General features: G+C 37.2%; 1 protein-coding gene across 1 annotated transcript in view; it reads left to right on the plus strand.

The window, feature by feature from the left end:
- Positions 1–24,981, plus strand: part of LOC108270491 (ryanodine receptor 3) — a 232,279-nt gene that overhangs the window by 183,814 nt on the left and 23,484 nt on the right. Inside the window, exons 55-82 of the mRNA XM_053682611.1 lie at positions 357–419; positions 783–858; positions 1,005–1,125; positions 1,266–1,381; positions 1,531–1,598; positions 1,901–2,022; positions 2,319–2,368; positions 2,473–2,533; positions 5,878–6,116; positions 6,300–6,381; positions 7,105–7,235; positions 7,730–8,053; positions 9,019–9,259; positions 9,572–9,659; positions 9,899–9,991; positions 14,415–14,585; positions 14,692–14,751; positions 16,299–16,433; positions 16,648–16,760; positions 18,797–18,893; positions 21,903–22,012; positions 22,217–22,268; positions 22,371–22,424; positions 22,957–23,056; positions 23,138–23,217; positions 23,429–23,505; positions 23,859–23,932; positions 24,768–24,785. Of these exons, the coding sequence (XP_053538586.1) occupies positions 357–419; positions 783–858; positions 1,005–1,125; positions 1,266–1,381; positions 1,531–1,598; positions 1,901–2,022; positions 2,319–2,368; positions 2,473–2,533; positions 5,878–6,116; positions 6,300–6,381; positions 7,105–7,235; positions 7,730–8,053; positions 9,019–9,259; positions 9,572–9,659; positions 9,899–9,991; positions 14,415–14,585; positions 14,692–14,751; positions 16,299–16,433; positions 16,648–16,760; positions 18,797–18,893; positions 21,903–22,012; positions 22,217–22,268; positions 22,371–22,424; positions 22,957–23,056; positions 23,138–23,217; positions 23,429–23,505; positions 23,859–23,932; positions 24,768–24,785 (3,016 nt within the window). The remainder of the gene's footprint in view (positions 1–356; positions 420–782; positions 859–1,004; positions 1,126–1,265; positions 1,382–1,530; positions 1,599–1,900; positions 2,023–2,318; positions 2,369–2,472; positions 2,534–5,877; positions 6,117–6,299; positions 6,382–7,104; positions 7,236–7,729; positions 8,054–9,018; positions 9,260–9,571; positions 9,660–9,898; positions 9,992–14,414; positions 14,586–14,691; positions 14,752–16,298; positions 16,434–16,647; positions 16,761–18,796; positions 18,894–21,902; positions 22,013–22,216; positions 22,269–22,370; positions 22,425–22,956; positions 23,057–23,137; positions 23,218–23,428; positions 23,506–23,858; positions 23,933–24,767; positions 24,786–24,981) is intronic.

Below are 24,981 nucleotides of genomic sequence, written 5' to 3' on the forward strand. Positions count from 1 at the left end.
TTCTGTCCATTGTTCGGCTTAGGTCTTTTGCTGTCTTCCTAGCCTTGGTCCAGCACTGCTTGCTGTAGGTAGACTGCAGGGCATGGAGCTCAGTGCAGATGGTATGCTCAGCTGATCGCACCACCCTCTTAACAACCCACCTATCCTGCTTGGTGCTTCATACTTGTGCCAGAACATTGATATTCAACATATAGAAGGTGCTGCCAATAAGTTGCATGTAAACATTTCTTTACGTGAGAATGGGTTGGGGGTATTTCATGGGACTAAACCAAGAGCTTAAAAAATAACATAGCTTGTAATTCCACAAGACTTGACCAGACTATCCTTGTTCTAGTTTGTGTCTTGTATGTTTACAGGGTAGCGGTTTTCACCCAAGTCCAGTAGACATGAGCAATGTACTGCTGTCTCGAGAACTGCAGGTAATTAACTGGCTAACTTAACTGTATATATGGGTTATATTTACATTTATATTTATGCAGACACCCTTATACAAAGTGACTTACATTTGTCTTATTTAAACAACTAAACAAGTTGAGAGTTAAGGACCTTGCTCAAGGGCCCAGCAGTGGCAGCTCTTGGATTTGCTGGAACCTTCCGCTTAGCTGTCCAGTGTCTTAACCAATAAGCTACCACTGCCAATTTTATGTACATTAATTAAATTAATATATGATAGGATATCCTCATAGGACATTCTTTCCAGTGGGTTTGTTTTTCTCTTAAACCAGGAATATTCTTGAATATTTTGCTATGTGATTATATTTTTTCTCTCATTGCTTTTCCAGGCTATGGTAGAGGTTTTGGCTGAAAACTACCACAACATTTGGGCTAAAAAGAAGAAGAGTGACCTAGCGGTGAAAGGTGATGACATATTCATGCATACCAAAGTACATTTTTAAAGCCGTATTCATTAATGTAGGAATTAATCAAAAACCAAATAAATCATTTAACCACCTTTAAGGATAGTATTTATGTAATTATGTTTATGTATGTTCCTGTTAATTTAGGTGGAACACATCCCTTGTTGGTGCCATATGATACACTTACGGCCAAAGAAAAAGCCAGAGACCGTGAGAAAGCCCAGGACCTGTTCCGCTTCCTGCAGATAAATGGCTATTCCATTACCAGGTCTGTGTGCCTGAGTGTGTGTGAGGTGATAATGAGGATATCTGGCTTATTCTCACAAAATAAACCACTTTCATATAAAAGAAATGTGGGGAAAAAAGCAATAACCAATTCATACTCCTTGTTATTTATTTCATTCCTAGGGGTTTGAAAGACATGGAACAGGACTCATCCTCAATGGAGAAAAGGTTTGCCTATAAATTCCTGAAAAAACTGCTGAAATATGTGGACTGTGCACAGGAATACATTGCTCACCTGGGTAAATAGCCTAGCGTCCTACATTTATTTAATGTAATACCTATTTTATAATACTATAATTCTCTCTAAGACAATCAAACAATACACTTATATCAAATAATAAGTATATTATTAAAAAATAATCTATATTAGCATTTGCATTTTTTTCAGAGGCTATGGCTAGCAGTGGAAAGAATGATAGGTCACCTCATGAGCAAGAAATCAAGTTCTTTGCCAAGGTTAGAGGCATAGCACTGTAAAAACATGGAACACAATTACACTGAATGAGTCTTAAAGGCAAATATATAACCTAATGTTTTAACCAAAACGAGTAACATAGTTTGTGTATTTAATTTACTCTGTTGACCTTTAAGACTGTATCATAGTCTAAAGGTTCAGCTGTGGTTTTCTCTGTTCTTCCAATAGTCATTGTGTTCTTGTTTCTGGACAGTTTTGGGAAGCACATAAATGAGTAAAATACATATTGATTGTTCTTTGTTAACTATGACCATGGTGTTGTCTATAACTTTTCTTTCTGTAGGTGCTTCTACCACTAATTGATCAGTACTTCAAGAACCACTCGCTCTACTTCCTCTCCTCCCCCAGTAAGAACCTCAGCAGCAGTGGCTATGCTTCAAACAAAGAGAAAGAGATGGTTACCAGGTACATTAACATTGTTATTACACTGTTATAAATGCCGTATTGAATGATTGGTATAATTGGTGTGGTAGATATAATATGGACAAAAAATAATATAATAAAATGAAAAGGACAATTTACTTACCATAACCTTACTTTGCAACACTTTGTCTTGGAAATATTAATGCTACCTAATCCGACTGGTCTTCAATCAATCTACTATCTATCAATCCATTTCTTTCTTTCCTCTCCCTAATTCACTTGCCATTTATTTTTCTTATTCACTGTTTTTTCTTACCCATCGCTCACTTTATCCTTAGTCTTTTCTGTAAGCTGGCAGCTCTTGTTAGACACAGGATCTCTCTCTTTGGTAAGAGATTTCTTACTCTCTGTCTCACCTGCATGTTGTGATACTTGGTTTCATGTGCTAAATCTTAATGCTGCGAGATTTTGATTATGTATTTTTGTTTTCAGGAAGTGACTCTACCACGATGGTTAGCTGTCTTCATATCCTGGCCCACACACTTGACACTAGGTATATTGAACATACATTGAAATGATGCATAACTGTACATTTTATTCAAGTTCACTTTTATTTGCATTTAAATGCCAGACCAGTTAAAAAAGTGTCGATTGTCATGTAATATCGGAGAAGGACTAGAAACTACATTTCCCATCAGCCACTGCACCATGTCACATGTCTCATTTCACCTGTTTCATGTTTAGCTCATTAGCACTGGTGTGTATATATAGTCATGTTCTGCACTGCACGAGTTGTCTTGCATTGGTTGTTCTGTCTTCATGTATCGCATTATGCTTGCCTTTGTTCCATGTAAATCTTGTGTTGTGCTTTGTTGGATACTTTATTAAATGTTTCACTTCCACCTCTAAATCAATAACATGACAGAATGCAAGACTGAATAAATAGATGCAGCAGATTTTTTCAGCGTGCAAGGGGCCCTTTTTGAAAGTGAAAAACCGAGGCGGGAGAAGGAAGGGAGATCCTCCCTGATTCAGGCCAATTGGGAATGGCTCGAGATGATGCAATCCTTCAGGGCGTATCTCCAGAAGGAGTCTTCCATCCAGGCTGAAACCATCTCCCTCCCTCCCTTCCCCACTAAGGACATTGATCTGCCTCCCTCCCCTACTGTGGAGCTCCTTCAGCCTGCCAAGTCAACAGAGAATGTTGTTCAGCCTCCCTGCTTGACTCAGGACACCACTCAGCACCCCTGTTCAGCTGAGGATGCCGTTCCATCACCCTGTTCAGCTCAAGACGTTTCTCTACTTCCCTGCTCCACCTCGGACATCACTACCCCAGGCTCTGCTTCAGACATCGTGCTGCCATCCTACTCCCCTGAGGACATCGTTCCGCCATCCTGCTAGGTTGAGGATGTTGCTCTGCCATCCTGCTTGGCTGAGGACATCGCTCTGTCATCCTGGTCAGCTGAGGATGTCGGTCTGCCATCCGCTTAGCTGAGAACGTCGCTCTGCCATCCTGATCTGCTGAGGACTTCATATGCCTCCATGCTCCGCTGAAGACCTCGCTCCTTTTCTTTGCTTCATGCCGTATATTGCTCCCCCTTTCCTGCTCCATGGAGGACATTGCTCCCTTCTCATGTTTCATTGAGAGCTTCGCTCCCTCCTCTGGCCTCGTGGAGAACTTTGCTTCCCCTCTGGCCTCGCAGAGAACTTCTCCGTGGGGCCAGCGGGGGAGCGTCGCTCCCCTCTCTAGCTTCATAGTGAATGTCACTCCCCTCTTGGGCTTCGCCTTGAGCTTCGTTACACCTGCAGACTGTGCAGTGGCCGTCACGCCATGCTCAAGCCAGGTCGGGGATATCACGTCATCTCTCTATGGTGCGGAAGAGACAGACACACTTCTGAACCTCAGTGAACACATCAAGCATCCTCTATCAAGCCTCGTAAGGGATGACACAATGGAACTCTGAAATGCTTATAGACATCAGGTCTGGGGATCTAGGACCCCCTCCTGAACTGATTAAGCACTTCGGGAGCCGTGTGTTAAGGGGGTGTTATGTCATTTAATATCGGAGAAGGCCTAGAAACTAAGTATCCCATCAGTCACTGAAACATGTCGCATGTCTCATTTCACCTGTTTCACGTTTAGCTCATTAGCACTGGTTTGTATATACAGTCACGTTCTGCACTGCATGAGTTATCTTGCATTGCTTGTTCTATCTCCATTTACCATGTTATGCTCGTCTTTGTTCCATTATAAGTCTTGAGTTGTGCTTTGTTGGATATGATATTAAACATTTCACTTATAGTCTGTATTTGCATCCGCCTCTAAAACAAGACCGTGACATCGATGCAGATACTGAGGCTAAACTTAAAGTAAAATAAAGCATGTTAATGAAGACCATGCAAGTTAGTTGGGAAGTAGACACATCATTTAATTAGCTTTGTGATGGGTGCCTTTGACCATTGATAAAATTAACAATTTTATGCTAATTCTGTAGTTTATATTAAATTTCACCACAACAGCTGATGAAATTTCACCACCAAATCTGTCACAGTGTGGTTATTCTGCTTCTCAAAGTGCCCATTTTAAATTTCTTGGACGTTATATTTTGTTGGACTGTTATTTAGGCATTCAAACATTTTCATAAAGCTTTTGTAAAGTCAAAGTGCAAGTTTCAATCTTATGTCAATTTTATGAAAAGGGTTTAACATAATCAAAGCACTGCCAGCTAAAGAAAAACAAGAAAAACATGAGTAGAACTTACTCTTAATAATTTATACAGAAATAAATTGCCCCTTACAGTTCATCTTTATTGGCATATCAGCCTCAGCCAAGCATAAAAAGTTTTTTGGTTATATTTTCCATTTTAAATTTTGTTTAAAAATTGACATTTAAACTAGAACTTCCACTATAGTCAATTTAGCATCAGTTAGGTTATCAAGTGTATATATTCCAAACACAGTGCTATAAATCCTGGATACACATATGTGCTACACTTATGTAGGCTAGTCATGTAATTGGATTATAGTATTAAATTGCAACATGGTAATAGAATACAGCAACACAGTCTCACAGAAAAAAATACAATGCATATCAAAGTTTTGTCACAAACATGCCTTACATATAAACATATCAAACTTTCACATGAATACTGTTTATGCCACGTTCTGCACCAATGTAATATAAGCAAGCCCACTTCTACCAATTCAGTATTTGAATAAATATGTAATAAATATATGTAATAAACAATTTGACCTTTTTTTAAACAGGCTTGCAAGTCACGTGATAACACAATCCCTGTATCCCGAAGAATACTCCAAAAAAAAAGAAAAAAGAAATGTAGGCATGACATATTCTTCAGGCAACAGAGACTACAGAGACTTTACATGTTTTGAAAAAAAATCATTTGTTATTAAATATCAGTCTTATTCAAATTGCATAGTGGTAAAGGTGGGCTGGGATAAATTATGGTGGTGCAGAACGTGCCACACAGCGCTGACAAGTGAAAGTTTGATACATTTGATATGGGAACATATGCTTGTTACAGAATGTTGATATACACTGTATACAAGGTGGAGCAAGTAAGTTGCGAACATTTTTTTCTGTGACACTGGGTTAGAATATAGAGTAATAAAAGTATGTCATACTTTCCATGTCTCAAGTGTGTGCACATCATATGCACTAATACAAGCTAAGCGTACATGCAGCCTAATAAATCCATTAATAATCCAATTTATAGCAGAGTCTGAATAAAAAAAATTGACATATTAAAATTGCACTGCTTTTCATCAGATTTCATGTGACAGTTGTCACAAAAATGCTAAGCGTACAGTGTAATATCACAATATTTTTGCTTATTGTTTTTGTGCTTATGCCATGATCATGAAAAATTCCTCTAGAACGGTGATGAAGTCTGGTTCAGAGTTGGTGAAGGCTGCCTTGAGGACATTCTTTGAGAATGCAGCAGATGACTTGGAGAAAACACTGGAGAACTTGAAGTTAGGGAAGTTTACACACTCACGCAGCCAGATGAAGGGTGTATCACAGAACATCAACTACACCACAGTTGCCCTGTTGCCCATCCTCACTGCCCTGTTTGAGCACATCACTGAACATCAGTTCGGAGTGGACCTTCTGTGTGAGTAAAGCTCTATACATGTAGTCCAACATTATTGAAAACCTGAATGTCTTAGCTTTAAGTCCGGATATGTATTCCGGTGGCTATATCGGTGTGTTTGTGTGTATATATATAATAATACACTTGCCGATTGCATCTTAATGTTTCTATGTTTATGGCTCACATCTTTCTGCCTGTTTTTAGTGGATGATGTCCAAGTGTCATGCTATCGGATCCTGAGCAGCCTCTACTCATTGGGAACTGGGAAGAACATCTATGTTGAAAGGTAGATTTTACATAATATTTCTGAGATAGGGGCTGATTTACTTAGATAAGCCTAATTACAGACATTTTAGTCTCTGCACTGGTGGTCATGGCATGCAACTGACGATAAACACACCTTGACTACAGAATATGTGAACAGCGCAATATATAGTAATACCACATGGCATGAGTGAGGGGACAGATATGAAGCTCACAGATGTGAAGTACTGTCAGGGTTTTGGTGATATGGCTACTATTTATATATATATATATATATATAAAATAGTAGCCATATCACCAAAACCCTGACAGTGTGTGTATGTATATTGAGAAATAGAAACAAATAAATTCATTCATTTTAAAATATTGCAAGCTATTACAAACAAAGGTTTATATTTAATATTAAATACTTTCCAGTTGCAGTAATTAAAGTGTGCAGCCAGCACGGTTACCATTTATAAGGTAGTATATGATAAGCTAAGTATGTTTAAGCTAAGTTGTGTCTGTTACATTTGGAACTTTTCAATGTTGAATTGTTTACATTTTATTGGGTGTAACCTGGTCATTTGGGAATTTTATGTAGTTCAGAACACATTACAGAAATTTTTAAGTATTATAGTAGTAGTATTATATTTATATAGTGTGTATTAGTATTGTAATTAAGTATAGTCAGTACAGTGAAGAATTAGTTTAACAACTCACAGGATATAAAAACACTCTATGTATGTGATCGATTTTACTGTAGACAGCTTCCAGCTCTAGGTGAGTGTTTGGCCACCCTTGCAGGAGCGATGCCCGTGGCATTTTTGGAGCCTCACCTCAACACACATAACCCATTCTCTGTCTTCAACACCAAAGCAGCACGGGAACGGGCCAGTAAGTGTTCCATTTTTAGGCTGTAAACCTCTTAATTAGTTACTGACCACAAGATAAAGAATTGTATTCAAGAAGTACTTTTCATTTTGTTTCAATATTTCACTACTGAGGCTGTTGGTTAATTTTTTTTTTAATTTTGCATGAATGCCTTGGTTATGCCTCTTGTTTACTGCTTGTTCACTACTTATTAAATACATATTAAGTACTTATTACTTACCAGACCATTGCTTGATTTCATAGTAATAACAATTTTATCTATAAAATTTATTACTTACCACCTTGTCATCTCAGTTGTTTGCAATATTAATAATAGTCACATTCTTGGTGGTTGTGTGTGTGCACACAACTTTGAGTATATATTGTGGCATTAATATTATAAGGATCTATCTGGGTTAAGAATAAATGGGAGATAGAACCATATAATACCTTATAATACTAAGCTCATATTATACGTTTGTCTGAAGTATTTTAACCCACTTATTTACCTCTCTCAGTATTAGGCATGCCTGATACTGTAGAACAGATGTGTCCAGAAGTGCCACATCTGGACTGCCTGATGAAAGACATCAATGACATGTCTGAGTCAGGAGCACGCTACACTGAAATGCCCCATGTCATTGAGGTAGTGCTGCCTATGCTGTGTAACTACTTATCCTACTGGTGGGAGAGAGGCACAGAGAACCAGGCCAAGGGCACAGAAACTGCATGTAGCACCACTGTCACCTCTGAGCACCTTAGCGTCATCCTGGGTAACATTCTCAAGATCCTGAATAGCAATCTGGGCATTGATGAGGCCTCTTGGATGAAGAGGATTGCAGGTAAGAAAGATATCTAATGGTAGTAAGTAGACTAAGGCACATGGACTACATTTATAATCAGACAAGTGCCAAACAGAAAAAAGTTTCTCATATGACCAAAAATCTTCATAGACGTAACTTGTATGGTTGAGAATAGCAGTTTAGCAGATTAGGAGATGTGGGACTCTAGATTCTTCATTGTAGCTCACAGACAAATACAAGGTGTTTCATTATGCCACTGTATATTTTTGGTATCTCTATGAGCACTGGCACAGGTGGTAACATGACCCAGAGAGGCCAAATGTTAAATTAATGTTAATTAATGTTAAGATTGCCTTTCAGTGAATCCATTATCACATGTGGTTAAGTGTGTTGTAGTATCCAATTAAATTGTTTTGATCTTTTTCTTATCACTAGATTTTATGTTGATGTTTTAGTAGAAGTCTAATAAATGCAAAGTAGACTTCTAGACTTGCAGTCATGAAAGTATGTAAATAATATTTAATATGTTCTCATTTTAAGCTATATTTGATAGTTTATGTTCCAAAATACAGTTAATGCCAAATTCCACATTGTGTTTTTAATCATTGGAACTGAGAGGGAGGAAAAAAAAACACTGCCCTGAAGACAGGGACAAAGGAAGGGCTAAACTATACATTCACGCTAGACAATAATTAGCAAACTAGACACCATCTATTTCAAGACTACAGCAGATTTGAATAGGTTAGAAAAAAAAACAAAAAACTAGCTGAATCGAAAGATTTGCAGTAAAGTGACATTTGGATAGTGTGGACTATTTAGAATGTTGGAATTCATTGGACAGCATTTGTTTATAGTTAAACTTAAATCGTGAGAAATCACCATATGAATGGCTGTGATTGTTATTATAGTAACAAGTGTTTTGCTGTGTATGTAGTTAAATTCATGTTAAGCAAACCAACACTAGTATTTTGGTTCCAATGATTGACATCTGCACCATCTTTCAGTGTATGCTCAGCCTATCATCAGCAAGGCAAGGGCAGATCTTTTAAAGGCACACTTCCTGCCAACACTAGAGAAATTAAAGAAGAAGACAGTGAAGGTGGTGGCAGAGGAGGAGCTTCTCAAAGCTGACAACAAAGGTGATACCCAGGAGGCAGAGCTACTGATCCTGGATGAGTTTGCAGTGCTGTGCAGGGATCTATATGCATTCTATCCCATGCTCATTCGCTATGTGGACAACAACAGGTAATACAATCATATTACCATAAACATGAGGGCCTTAAATCTGCTCATTCGAGTACAACAGATCATGTTTCAGTGTCCCTTATTATTTGTATTATCAGCAATTTTATAGTGTTTCCATACTGAAATGAATCAACATAAAAAAATAGAAATGCATATATAAAACTATAACAATGCAATATTGATTGTTTTATATTGAAAAATGTTGGCTATTTCCTATTTTTGCCCAAACAAGTGTATTGATGTAAGGACCCAAGCAAAAGGTGTAGTAAGTAGATCTGATATTCCTCTGGGCTTATTGTGACTCCTCTCTAGGTCACGATGGCTGAAAGAGCCTGATTCTGACTCCAATGAGCTTTTCAGGATGGTAGCAGAAATTTTCATCCTTTGGTGCAAGTCACACGTAAGCTTATCTGAATTCTGCTTTTCCCTGTCATTATGGCAAAAATAGTAGATCAAATTAAAGACACTACAGTATACCACTTTAGAACTCCAACAGTTCTTAGCTTAACACAAACCTTTAGACTTCCAGAAAATCATTTTAATAGGGTATTAGGAAGGAGGTATAATGAAGCAACTTTTTCAAGCAAGTTTTATTATACCTTCTGTCAAATTCACCTCAGTGTAATTTTTTTCATGCAGAATTTTAAGAGAGAAGAACAGAACTTTGTTGTGCAGAATGAGATCAATAATCTCTCCTTCCTTACTGGGGACAGCAAGACAAAGATGTCAAAGGTAGGAGTGTTGAGTGACGAGTTTACAAAATTCTTTACAGAAAAGCAAACCAAACGTCATATGATGGCTGACTGAATCAGTACAAGGACGTGAATGGAAATGTTAAAAACGATGAAAATGGAGCAACAACTTATTTTGCTAGTATTGAAATGAAGACACAAAAGGGGTTTATATTTGACTCTGCACTGTAAGAATGCATTTTCAACATGGTTAGCTGTGTGAACACTTGCAATCTATTGATGTAGGAATGATAAGAAAATCCTGAGAAATGCTGATGCTGACCGAGGCAAATGATGTTTAATTCATGGATCATGCCTATAATAGCACTCATCCCATTTTCCAAATTTTACACTTACTTTCACTGGGCTAGTAATCACTCATACTGCTTCACTAACCCTGACATTAAGATCTCCAGTCAGTTTATTATTTAAACATTACAGCATATTGCAGTTTATTCACAAACAACCCAAACAGTGCATATAAAAATGAGAATTGTGCATATGGTGGGAATTATTGCCATCTTCCAAGAAAAAAAATACTGTTATTACTATTGTTGTTATTATTATTATTATTATTATTATTATTATTATTATTATTATTATTATTTAATAACATTAAAATAAATAATGTAAATAAATAATGCATATTTATTTCCAGTGCATATATTCAGATTTCATGCAACAAGTTGCAATTATTATGAATGTGAAGTTCATCAAGCATTATTTTAAAAAAATAAAATAAATAAAAAATAAAAAACACTTGAATGGAAAAATCTTTAGAGCAATAGCAAAGAGAAAAGACCTTAAACATAGCTGTCAGTATGTTCTTCAATAATATGCTGGTGGAAAATTCATGGACTCTCTGGACAGATGCACCACACATAAATTCACAATGTGTTCTCAGATTATTGATTGAGTATTGAACGATGGTAAAAGAGTAGACAGTAATCAGAAAGAATCACAGGATGACCTGAAAGCAGCAGGAACAACAGTTACACATCAAACAGTAAGCAGTGAAGTGAACAGCAATCATCTCCATTCTTACCTCCCACACAAAACTCCTCTGCTAATGAAGAAGCACAGTGATTCATGTCAGAAAACAGTACAGAGGAAGCACAGAGGTGGGAGCATCAGGATACAGGGCTGCTTCTCTGCAAAAGGTTTTGGGGCATGCCATTGAAGGAAATGGACTCATCAAAGTACTGAGGCATATTAGACAATAATTTAATCTTATTGGCCAAGAAAAAGAATCTGGGGAAAAGATAGACATTTCAACAAAGTAACTCAAGAAGGCCTTACATGTCCTACTTCAAAATCTCCTGTTTTGAATCCCATTGAAAATGTATCGAGGAGTTTTAAATTGCTAGTTCATCAGAGGTCATTCCTCATCAAGGTTCATCAAGGTTACTTTCATAACCTTGGGCAATTGTTGACAATTTACCAAGTGGAATGGGCCAGATTTGAACCACAATACTGCACAAAGCTAATTACGTCTTACTGAAGCTGTAATTGCTAACTACAACTTTGCAACAAAGTACTAATGCCAGCAATTTGTGTGGTCGGAATACTTTTTTCCCTAGCAGTTTTGTTACTTCAACAAAAAATAGTTTTGTTAATACGAATACATACTTTATGTTCATATTTATAAGTACAAAGTAAAAGACATTATGTGTAAATCTGAAGGGGATATATGCACTGGAAGTATATTAAATAGCCAAAAGTGTTTTAATACTACCCTAACTGTATGTTGAATGTGTTGTTGAAAGGCCAACAGCCAAATCACATCCCTCCTGGCAGAGGCAGTCAGTTTTGGAGATTAAGTGTCAACTCAAAGAATTCCCAAAGGGCTTATTGACCACTAGCTATGAAACCACCCCAGTGCATCAGTAACCAGCCATGAGCATGGCCAGTTGTAGTTCTAACAATGCTTGCACTGTATTTATGGTTCAACGTATTATGTAGGCTAAGGCCCCTTTTCCTGAAGGATGACAGTAATTTACAAGTTGACTATATCTGCTGCATACAATACTTAGGATATATATAATCTCTGTTTTTGCCATCCTGGTATGACATATGCAAATTATGACAACACATCTTGTAACTCCCACAGGAAATAATTTTCACACAATGCAATATTGAAATTAATTATGTATCTAGAGTTCATTTAATCTAACTTTAATTTAGTCATGATTTTTCTAATTATAACTTGGCTGAGGAATTTAGTTTCCCTCATTTAAAAATACAAGGAAATCAATCAGCTCACATTGTTCGTACATTGTTCACACATTGTTCACTAATGATACCTTTTTGATAATATTTCTTTCTTTCTTTCTTTCTTTCTTTCTTTCTTTCCTTCCTTTTTTCCTTCCTTCCTTCATTCCTTCCTCCTTCCCTCCCTCTCTCTCTCTCTCTCTCTCTCTCTCTCTCTCTCTCTCTGTCTCTCTCTCTCTCTCTCTCTCTTTCACCCAGTTGTTTCTGCCAAAGGTACAGTGAGGTTGCATGTAAGATTTTTATGTTCTCTGTGTCTGAGAGTGGGGGCAGGATAGGTTTGCTCACTGCATCCATTTTCGACCATGTATCAGTAATCACCATCAACTTGTTTGGCTTTATTTCTGTCTGCTCACATCATTGGCATCTTATGAGCATCAGATCTAAATACCTTTGGATGGTAAACCAAGGACGCATATAACTACAGAGATGAGTTCCACTTTAGCTACAATTTCACTGTGGTCCTGCTCTACTCATCAACAGTATGGTTAAATGTATTATGAGAGCTCTGACTGATGCAATTTGCATTTATATGCAGCTAACCAAACACATAAAATAGACATAATTCTTATACAATGCAGCACAGCATCATTTAAAAATGCATGAACAAAGCTATTGTACATTATGTTATACAGTTCTTTTATTTGGCTTTATTGATTTAAGGCAAATTGCTTAGGCTAAGGCTTCCTGATCCTGTTCCTTAAGTTAGATTACAACTTTTTTGTAGTCAAACACAGTAATTAAAATTTAAGAAAGGGAGATCATTTGTTGCTTTATACAAATTAAGCATTATTTTAAAAATCAATCAATAAATAAATAAAAAGTCATGTGGTCAAATTGACCTACTTTATATGGCCAATATTTTCTGGACACCTGACCAGCACACCTGCTGCATATGTGTTTTTTGAATAGCCCTTTCCAGATTTAGTTTCCATTTGCTGTTATTATAGCCTCCATTGTTCGGGGAAGACTTTCCACTAGATTTTGAAGAATAACTGTGGGGATTTGCTCATTCAGCCAAAAGAGCATTAGATAAGTCATGCAATGATGTTGGATGAGAAGGCCTGGGGTGCAAATGGTGTTCCAGTTCATTCCAAAACTGTTCAGTGGGGTTGAGGTCAGGGTTTTGTGCAGGTCACTCGAGTTCTTCCACTTCACCTTTGGCAAACGATGTCTTCAAGGACCTCACTTTGTGCGCAGGGGCATTGTAATGCTGTCATGTCATACTTAGTTTCAGTGAAAGGAAATTGTAACTCTATGGCATACAAAGACATTTTATATGATTACTGTGTGTTCTTCCAACTTTGTGGCAACAGTTTGGGGACAGCCCACATATTAGTGTGATGGTCAGGTGTCCATAATCATTTGCCTATATAGTGTAGCTTAATTTAACTAAACGGAAAATGACAAAAAATTTAAATGTAAGGCAATCATAATAATAATAATTTTTAAAATCACATTGCGATAATTTTATTTGGGTGTAAGACTCAAGTGTGTTTTGTTGTAAAGTGTGTTGTCTCGGATCATTTTCTGTGAAAATAAATTGTCTTTTATGTCTTGTGGATTATCTGTTATGCTGTAGCATGGTGTCTGTCCCCTTTCTTCTCTTGTGCTCGGTGCTTTGTCTTTATTCCTGTGGAGCATTATGTGTGTTTGGTGCATTGGAGGGAATTTTGAATTTAGTGAACCTTGAAAGAAGTCTATGAAGAGGAAATGTTTGATTTTTGTCTTACTGGAAACATCTAGACAGTTTATAACTATGTATCAAAACAAATTATTATGCTTTACTTTATTGTGATAGTTATAACATTGCCAAAAAATACAAAACTGCAGTACACAAAGGCCAAGATCTGATGAAACAGTAAGAGATCAGGTACTGTTTGTGGTGTTACAGTTAATAGTAGACTATTCTGACTGCAACCAGATGCACAGGTTCATTATACTTCTGGGGGTTTCTTAATTAGTTAGTTGCTCTAAACTTGAGCTAAATTTCAAATGAAAATTGTAACTTATTTGGCCAGCTCAATAAAGTGTATTTGTCCTCTGTATGCTTTTTTTTTTGTTGTAGCTAGTTTATATTGTCACCATAATTACAGTGTGTGTATGTAAGTCCTGCCTCAGTAAGGGCGTGTATGTTGAGTGCTTTCTCTGCTCAGGTAGGAGGACAAGATCAGGAGAGAAAGCACAAGAAGAGACGTGGCGAGATTTACTCCATCCAGACCTCATTGATTGTGGCAGCTCTGAAAAAAATGCTACCTATTGGCCTGAACATGTGTACGCCTGGAGACCAGGAACTTATCTCATTGGCTAAAACTCGCTATGGCCTGGTAAGGCTGTGTGGTTTATAAGAGTTATAGGTGGTGGTGGGGGGGCAGGCAATCATTTGCATGCTTTAGAGGCACTAATATTCTGCTTCCATTCTGCTTCTTTTAGAAAGATACAGATGAAGAGGTGAAGGAGCATTTGCGGCGAAATCTACACCTGCAAGAGAAGGTGGGCCATAAACAAGATGTCCTTCTATTTAATAATAATAATAAAAAGCTCCAGCTCTTACCCCAGTGCTAAATATATCCTGAATGCCATAAACAAAGTATTCTCAAATGTTTTTCCTTTTTAGAGTTTCTTTTTTTCCCTTTTCTTTCTAATTTGTGAGCTTCCCACACACAGAATCCATTTTTATTAAATTGTCACTAGATTCCATTTTATATTTATTATATGCATAATAAATGTGCACTTTGATAATGCTGGGATATGTTTTTCACCATTGTAACAAAATTATAAAATTGTGGAACCCTGACTGTTTTTCACGGACCTCTGGGAGTCCCTGCATATCGCCACTCTGCATATCTCCACTATGTATGAGTGTGTAGAGGAGAAATTAGGCATACAAAGTCTTCCATAGTGTCTTGCCAACCTCCAAAAAATCATGTACCATTTTAGATGTTTATTGAGGGAGGCTCCTCATTGCCTCCGTTTTTATGGGACTTCAGGAGGTGATCCAGTACCCTTAGATACAGAACCACCATTATGCTTACCAAAAGTGGACAATGACAGTGTCTAAATAGGCAACAGCACTGGAGTCTCTGGGCAAAGACCATCAAATTTTGGAAAGTTGCTGGAGTCTCATGAGACCAAAATGAAAAACATAGTATTGCAGTAGTTTTCTAAGCATAATGAATATTGTATTTGGGGATAGGGATGGTCTGCAGTAAGAGGAGTCTTTCCTACCCTTTATTCAAGTCTCACAGAGATAACTGCAATGTTTATTTAACCTGGAAGTCATTACAAAGACAGGGGGCCCTGTCTGGTGTAGGCTCCAGATTTACTTTTTTGCTGTTTTTACATTCTGCTCAATGGTTAGAGCAGAAAGGACTAAATCAATGTTTCAGCTCACAGTTAGGTGTCTCTGTAGATTACTTCACCCAGCTTCATTGCCTTGGGAGGTTATCAGGAACAAGTGGCATTGAGAATGAGGATCAGGCAATACTTGCTATAGGAATTTCAGCCTTAGGATTTCCTTTCATAAGCCCTATAATGTTCTTACTGGGCCTTCTACATGTGCTCCTGAATGATGTGGCTCTCTCACTTCCTGTGTTTCTGCAACAAATGTTCAAATTAGGTGGCATTCAAATATTATCTTCAACAGAGAAACCCAGAGAAGATCTGTGACAGTTCCCAAATGGCAAAAAAAAATCTTATTTCATTTTGCCTCTGGTTTGTAGTCCTTTTATTTCCATGTTTTGGTGATTGCCCAGTGTGGTTTTGTGGTCTCCCGACTTTGGGGGGGGGACTCCCTGCTTGGTGGTACGCTAAAGACCCTTTGATGACCTTGCCAAGCTCTTAAACCAACAAAATAACAGTATTCTTAGAGTTTTATACTGATATATTTGTTTGGATGTAGTCTGTATTACCCCCAGTGTCACACAACTGTCATATCCTTTATTTTATGTTACAAATAGTAATAAAGGACTTGAATTTCTATTATTCATCTTAGTATAATAGAACAATAACAGTATAAATGACCTTCTGTGCTCTCATAGTCAGAGGACCCTGCTGTGAGGTGGCAGCTTCATCTGTATAAAGACGTGATTGTGAAGAATGAGGGTCCACCCGATCCAGAGCGCACAATTGATCGCCTTCAGACCATCTCAGCTGCTGTGTTTCACCTTGAGCAGGTGTTAGAATGTTTTGTTTTTTTCCCTTACTCATTCATTTTGGATTTTTTTTTGTCATTAGAAAAGACTCATTTGCATGAAATTAAAATGTGTTTGTTTTGCTGGCTAAGAAATTTAAATGGTAATATTAGATATTAGTTTGGTATTAAATTACAGTATATGTGACTTTTTTTTTTTTATCCTTTCTTGTCACCCTAATTCACATGTACTGTAGGTGGAGCAGCCACTAAGGTCCAAGAAGTGTGTGTGGCAAAAACTACTGTCCAAACAGCGTAAGCGTGCGGTAGTGGCCTGTTTCCGTATGGCACCGTTATACAACCTGCCCAGGTATGCCACTTGTTGCACATCCTGATATTAACATTCCATACCATGGGCCAACTAGAACATTGCTTAAGTTAAAATTGATCAGTCACAGTCACAAACTGTACTATATAACATTACCCATAGCTTTATAGGCATGAAGTAATTGCCTTAAAAATACTGGTTTTAATCACAGTATAATAGTGTACCAACAATAGCTGCATAAATACAGCACTGCACTAACATTAGCTTGCTAACTAGTTAGCTTAGCAAGTGTTAACATGACATTCCTGGGAACATCTACCATTATGTAGCATGTTCACCAGCAGGCAATGTATTTTTTTTATTGTGTAATTAATTAGATAACATCTCTAACTTAATAGACCTTTTATTGGCTACCCATTTGGGTTCATGATCACAAGGTTGCAACTTTTCCGTTGGTACTCAGCAAGGAAAAGAGCAAACAGGAATAAGCCACTGGCTCAAAAAAAAGAAAAAAAAAAAAGAAGATAGTTGATGATCCAGAATGAAAGGAGGTACAACAGAGTTTAACCCCTTCATGAAGATGAATCCTATACCTGTTGGATAATATGCCACACATTTGTTTCTTTCTTTTTTGTTTTCATCTCCTTTTTTTTCATTTCTGTCCACCTGTTCTTCCTCAAGCTTATAATTGCAGTTTGTAATTTCATGCTCTGTTGCTGTGTAACTCAAAACCACAGTAGCATCACCAGAATTGATAGGCAAGTGGGAGCAATGAATTTAAAATCTTGCCTAATTAGTCCTGTCATTAATTTTTTATTGCTGATGCATTTCACTGTTCTCTTATTATACCACATCCAGTTCAATTTTGAAAATTTAAACTTATCCACTGCTAAAAATGATTACAATTCAGAATCCTGCTTCTGGTGATTTGTGGATGTATGTTTTGTTTGTAAGTTTGTTTATTTCCTTTTTTTTAGGGTTCCAAACATCAAAGATGCTGTAATCACACTATTAACATTTTCATTTTGTATTCATGATTTTGTTGAAATGATGATCATGAGTCACATATGATTCATGATTGTGTTATATGTGTTTTCTTCTTTTGTCCATTTGCTGTTCTCAACATTACCCTTCTCTTTAGGCACAAAATTAATAATTACTTCCTGAATGCCTACCGACACATTTGGCTGGAAAAAATGCATGAGAGAGCAGATTATGACAGTCTGCTCTCCATGCTAACGGTAAAGTAGTGCTTGGGGAATGTTTATTGGATGCCCCCTCAATTAGCTCATCTCCTAGACATGGTTTGGACTGCAACAGATGTTCAGTAGTAAGTCTCACTGGTCAACTGGTCATGTGATAATGCTACTGATAACTCACCGAGCTATAAAAGCATTACAACGTTTATAGACAATTACATACTAAGCTGTACTAGCTGTGCACTGTTTCCACATATTCTGCATTCTTTATTAGGGAATAAGCTCTGAATGTCTCTGTGAATTTACTGAGATTTATACCATCAACAGTGTGATTTACCCCTAGATTTATGTTAGAGTTGTCCCTAAAAAAAAATAAAACAAAAAATACAGTTTAGCCTAATATGATACTAATAGCAGTCGGGAAATGTTAATGATGTGTTAGTTTCCAAGTCATGATTAAAAAATTATCACTGCAAATTTCTAAATTTAACAATATATTGGCTGCCAGCTTATAAAACAGCACTGGATATAATAGATAAATTGTAATCATATTTCTAATCTCAACTATTATCAAAACAATTTTATGGTTTAATGTAGAATGGCTATAGCTTACGTTATTTGAGTGGAATTACCAAATTTACTGTAATACGCCATATAAAATTCACGCTTCAATATGAAAGTGTCACAATGTCATTATATTCTTTCACATGTAAGCAGTATGACCAGTTAGGCTTCCTGCTTCTTGTGTATAAACTAACCTTTTCCTCCCTAGCACTTTTTTGTTTGCCAGCCATAACTTCCTGTCTCACTTGCCCTACTAACCATGGTAACCATAATATTAACAGTAACCCTGCTTAATCTTTAATCCTCCCACCTCAGGCATCGCTCTATTAACCTGTTCCTCACTGGCTACCAAAGAATATGGATAGAGACAGAGACGTACTCATTTGAGGAGAAGCTAGTGCAGGATTTGGCAGTAAGTACCTTTCAGGACAACTAATTGGTAATTCTGGGTTCTGTGGGCAGACCTTGGCTGGCAACCAGCCACGTGCTCTATAATCACAATTTTCATCAAGCTGTGGTCACTTGGGATTTTTGTTTAAAAATATATTAACTAAAGAGTACAACATAAGGGCTTTATTAATATATATATATATATATATATATATATATATATATATATATATATATATATATATATATATATATATATATACATACAGTATCTCACAAAAGTGAGTACACCCCTCACATTTTTGTAAATATTTCATTATATCTTTTCATGTGACAACACTTAAGAAATGACAATTTGCTACAATGTAAAGTAGTGAGTGTACAGCTTGTATAACAGTGTACATTTGCTGTCCCCTCAAAATAACTCAACACACAGCTATTAATGTCTAAACCGCTGGCAACAAAAGTGAGTACACCCCTAAGTGAAAATGTCCAAATTGGGCCCAAAGTTTCAATATTTTGTGTGGCCACCATTATTTTCCAGCACTGCCTTAACCCTTGTGGGCATGGAGTTCACCAGAGCTTCACAGGTTGCCACTGGAGTCCTCTTCCACTCCTCCATGACGGCATCACAGAGCTGGTGGATGTTAGAGACCCTGTGCTCCTCCACCTCCCGTTTGAGGATGCCCCACAGATGCTCAGTAGGATTTAGGTCTGGAGACATGCTTGGCCAGTTCATCACCTTCACCCTCAGCTTCTTTAGCAAGGCAGTGGTCGCCTTGGAGGTGTGTTTGGGGTCGTTATCATGCTGGAATACCGCCCTGCGGCCCAGTCTCCGAAGGGAGGGGATCACACTCTGCTTTAGTATGTCACAGTACATGTCGGCATTCATGGTTCCCTCAATGAACTGTAGCTCCCCAGTGCCGGCAGCACTCATGCAACCCCAGTCCATGACACTCCCACCACCATGCATGACTGTAGGCAAGACACACTTGTCTTTGTACTCCTCACCTGGTTGCTGCCACAACCAAATAAGTTTATCTTGGTCTCGTCAGACCACAGGACATGGTTCCAGTAATCCATGTCCTTAGTCTGCTTGTCTTCTGCAAACTGTTTGCAGGCTTTCTTGTCCATCATCTTTAGAAGAGGCTTCCTTCTAGGATGACAGCCATGCAGACCAATTTGATGCAGTGTGCGGCATATGGTCTGAGCACTGACCGGCTGACCCCCCACCCATTCAACCTCTGCAGCAATGCTGGCAGCACTCATACATCTATTTCCCAAAGACAACCTCTGGATAAGATGCTGAGTACGTGCACTCAACTTCTTTGGTCGACCAAGGCGAGGCCTGTTCTGAGTGGAACCTGTCCTGTTAAACCGCTGTATAGTCTTGGCCACCATACTGCAGCTCAGTGTCAGGGTCTTGGCAATCTTCTTATAGCCTAGGCCATCTTTATGTAGAGGAACAATTCTTTTTTTCAGATCCTCAGAGTTCTTTGCCATGAGGTGCCATGTTGAATTTCCAGTGACCAGTATGAGGGAGTGTGAGAGCGATGACACCAAATTTAACACACCTGCTCCCCATTCACACCTGAGACCTTGTAACTCTAACAAGTCACATGACACCGGGGAGGGAAAATGGCTAATTGGGCCCAATTTGGACATTTTCACTCAGGGGTATACTCATGTTTGTTGCTAGCGGTTTAGACATTAATGGCTGTGTGAGTTATTTTGAGGGGACAGCAAATTTACACTGTTATACAAGCTGTACACTCACTACTTTACATTGTAGCGAAGTGTCATTTCTTCAGTGTTGTCACATTAAAAGATGTAATCAAATATTTACAAAAATGTGAGGGGTGTACTCACTTTTGTGAGATACTATATATATATATATATATATATATATATATATATATATATATATATATATATATATATATATATATATATATATATATATATATATATATATATATATATATATATATATATATATATTACATGTACTACATAATATATATGTACTATATAATCCTGATATTTTCAAGCTTGAAAATACTGCAATGACATTTACTAAACAGCTGCCTCCTAAATGAAACGCAGAATTCACACCAAAGTCATCATTATAATCATACAGTGTGTGTTTACCACACAGCATATTGTATAACCCATTATATGTGTTTGATTTATAGATTATAGTAGTCTAGTCCTTATCCAGTTTACCTGGGTTGAAGAGTAATTCCAAGCACAATATGCACCTACCAGAACTAAGCTGATCTAAATGAATGATTTCAGTAAGCATTTTGATTGCACAGACAAAAAGACAGATACTGTATATAGATACGAAACGAATGGGGCATTCAGCTAAGGCCTTATCTGTTTTTCTTTCTTTTTCTATTTTTCTTTCAGTTTCGGTATTCTGCAAATTCTCTGCCCACAACAATTGCCTAAAGCCTGCATGACATCTCATGTATATGAATGTCAGTGCTTGTCATAATGTTGTGTCTCTGCTCTCTCCAGTATGTGTGGTAGTTCCATCCAGTAGGCGGTAGTTTAAATTAAATGCTTAACTTTAATGGCAAAAATTTCCCAAGAGTTCAAGAAGCCTTTGGAAATTTTCTGAAGCAGAATTACAGTGCTGTTGATTGTTTTAAGAGAATTTCATTTCATACCGAATAATAGACCAAATGAAATGTGTTAGCGGAATGCATGTATGTAGGTTGAACTGTTTCCTTTGTGAATTTGATTCATTCATTGCGTTGATGCATGTCATTTGCATTTGTGTTAGTTTGTACAGAGCATCCCTGTAATGGTCCATTGTGCTAATACTCTCTGCTGAATATGTGTGTTGTGTGTGTTTGCTGTAGTTTTTACTTCAGGTATCAAATAAGGTTTCTTAATACGATTTCCCAAGAGCTCAATATACCCTGCTACACAGTAATAATTACATTACTGACTCTAAGTAGTTTCTACCTATGTAATGTGAGTAACTGTTAACATAAATGCTCAGTGGTCTGTTTTTGTGTAGAGGACACAGCGGAAATTAGAGGAGGAGGAAGAGGAATTAGATGAAATACAACACGACCCTCTTCATCAGCTCATTCTGCACTTTAGTCATAATGCTCTGACAGAAAAAAGGTAAGACAAATGTTTGTACACACACTGACAGTGCTTTCTCAACAATGATGGGCACATTCTTTCTGTAAATATACATAGAGATACGTAGTGTGCAAATCCCATGTCATGCTCATTATTCAGATGTTTTATCTCTGCATTGAAAAATGTCTGAAGCTCCATTCTCGTATTTTCATTATTTTACTACATTTTCATCTTATATTTCAGTTCCCTAGAGGATGATTTGCTATATATAGCATACACAGACATGATGGCAAAGGTACAAATATGGTGAATTTGAACACACGCATTTTCACTGTTACGCTGTAGTTACCACACTATCTCCCTATGCAAATTCTGCTTGTGTTTCTGCTGTACTCAGAGTTGTGCTGAAGATGAAAATGAGGATGAAGAAGGAAAAGAAAAAACCTTTGAGGTTTGAAGTGTCAGACATTTTTCTTCTTCTATTGTTACTGTATGTGTGCATGAGAAACATATACATAGATGTGTGTCAAACTAAAAGGAAAAAAACATAGGCCCTGTTATGCTTTGCGTTAAATTTGCTGACATGTTTTGGGTCCACTTGTCCTCTTAAAGGGATGTAAATCAACACAAAGTTATATGTACTGATCGCCTTATCCTGTCCTTTCTCTCCTGATGCAAATGGTCTCTTCCAGGATCATAATGCCACTATCCTAAGGCTCTCCATAAATGTTTTATTAAGTATTAAAATTATGTAAATGATGCTATCACCCTAACCAGATCTCTACCCAGTTTAACACCTACTGACATGTTAAACAGTGCTCTAAACCACCAGCTTCAAAACAGCAACTGAGGAAATGTCTTTTGGAAGAATAATGTGCCTTCTGTGTAGTACAGTTCCAGACACATTACTGACACATTTTATGTTTTTTCACCAGTCTGTATATACTGCATCTGCATATGTATATATGTTTGGTGTGTGATAGGAAAAGGAGATGGAAAAGCAGAAAATATTGTATCAGCAGGCCAGGTTACATGACCGTGGGGCTGCTGAGATGGTTTTGCAGATGATCAGTGCCAGCAGAGGTACACACACATGAACACAAACGCCAAGCTGGTTTACTGAATCAAAAAATGGACATATCTTATAATTCTTTTATCTTTTAGGTCGACTGGGTCCCATGGTTACGTTCACCCTTAAGCTTGGTATCTCTATTCTAAATGGGGGCAATATTTTAGTTCAGCAGGTAACACACTTTTATTGCTTGACATGGTCAACAATAGAATATGTCATCTAGATTCACTTAGTAATACATTGAATGACATGCAATTATTTAGCTCTTGTGTTAATTGTGCTTTTTTTAATCATGAAAGTCAGGTAATATAATTAAAAGTCAGAAATGTATGATTAGACTTTTTCTATTTTGTGGTTGATTAGTTCATCAAATCTTTCCACAGAAAATGCTGGATTATCTAAAGGAGAAGCGAGATGCTGGCTTCTTCAAGAGTCTGTCAGGACTCATGCAGTCATGCAGGTGATGAGCAAATAAAGCTTTTTTGGCTTGCTTTTAATGAAAAAAATTTTGGCTTGCTTTTAATGAAAATTGTGGGTGACAATATGAGCCCTTGTATCATATAAACACCCTTAAAATATATTTTATTTCATTTATTTACAATGCAGGCACATTGAGGGCAAGACATTCCAATTTGTCTAAATTCTAAATAAATAAATAAATAAAAGACAAATAAAAGTACAGTCAGAAAGACAAACATTAAAATTAAGCATGTGAAAAAAGCCAGGTCACAAGAAACCTGGCATGCATAGGAAATTTAAAAATATATGTGTGTATCCTAATTATTACTGCATTGATTGGTCTCTGGTCTGTAGTGTATTGGACCTGAATGCATTTGAGAGACAAAACAAAGCTGAAGGATTGGGTATGGTGACTGAGGAGGGATCAAGTAAGTGCTACATGCACACACACACACACACACACACACACACACACACACACACACACACACACACACACACACACTCTCACTCTGAATTAGTCTGATCTGCTTTTATTTCTTTTCATCACCAAAATAATTAGAACAATGGCATATTAAAGGCTAATATAGTGGGTTGTTGCCTATTTAAAAAGCATTATACATTCATTCTCATATCATGGATCACACATGATAATAGACAGTTATGAAGCAGAGCCAAAACTGTGAAGATAGTTCATAGTGCAGACAAACTCTTTAATTCGTTTAAACAAATACTTCACCATTTGACATCCAGGAAATGAATAAATGTGATTTTATTGCATTCTCAGGGGGGAAAAAACTGTTTGATGAGAATTGGAGCCAGATGGTGCAGTACTACCTCAAAATCACAAGTTTATTTGACTTCATGACCATTATCAATGGCTGTTTAATGCAGACAATGCAGATTTAGAGAGCTCATTCATTTTTATTCATTCAAACTTAAAGTTTAGAGTGAATAATTACATTAATCACAGAAGAACTATTTTCCATGACATACATATTTTCTGTCATTTTTGATCAACTTCAATTCAGGCATAAGTGATGGTGACATAAACCCATTGATGTGTCTTATATCTCTCCAAAAAAAAATTGTTGTTCAGATCTTGTTAATCATATGTCAGTGTCCAGTCAGTGGATGTCAGTATCTCACGTTCTAATTGATATTTTAATGTCTTCTCCTTTGCTTATGTCTGCCTTTTTGCCTGTTTGTTTCTTTCTTTGTTTCTTTCTTTCTTGCCATGTTTTTTAATGTCATCGGTTGCAGTCAACGTGAGGGAGCGGGGTAAATACATGGTTTAGATTCTCCTCATTCGGCATCACTGCTCTCTCTATCCCTGTCTTTTCTACCTATTTGTCTGTGTCTGTTTGTTCAGAATTTAGTAATTGATTGCTCTGGTCTGCAGGACAACTTGCATGCATCTCATTTAACCAAGAAAATAAAACTGATAATACATAGATTTCCTGCTGATTAACTCCTT

Source organism: Ictalurus punctatus, chromosome 9, assembly GCF_001660625.3.
Source record: "Ictalurus punctatus breed USDA103 chromosome 9, Coco_2.0, whole genome shotgun sequence".
Classification (NCBI taxonomy): domain Eukaryota; kingdom Metazoa; phylum Chordata; class Actinopteri; order Siluriformes; family Ictaluridae; genus Ictalurus; species Ictalurus punctatus.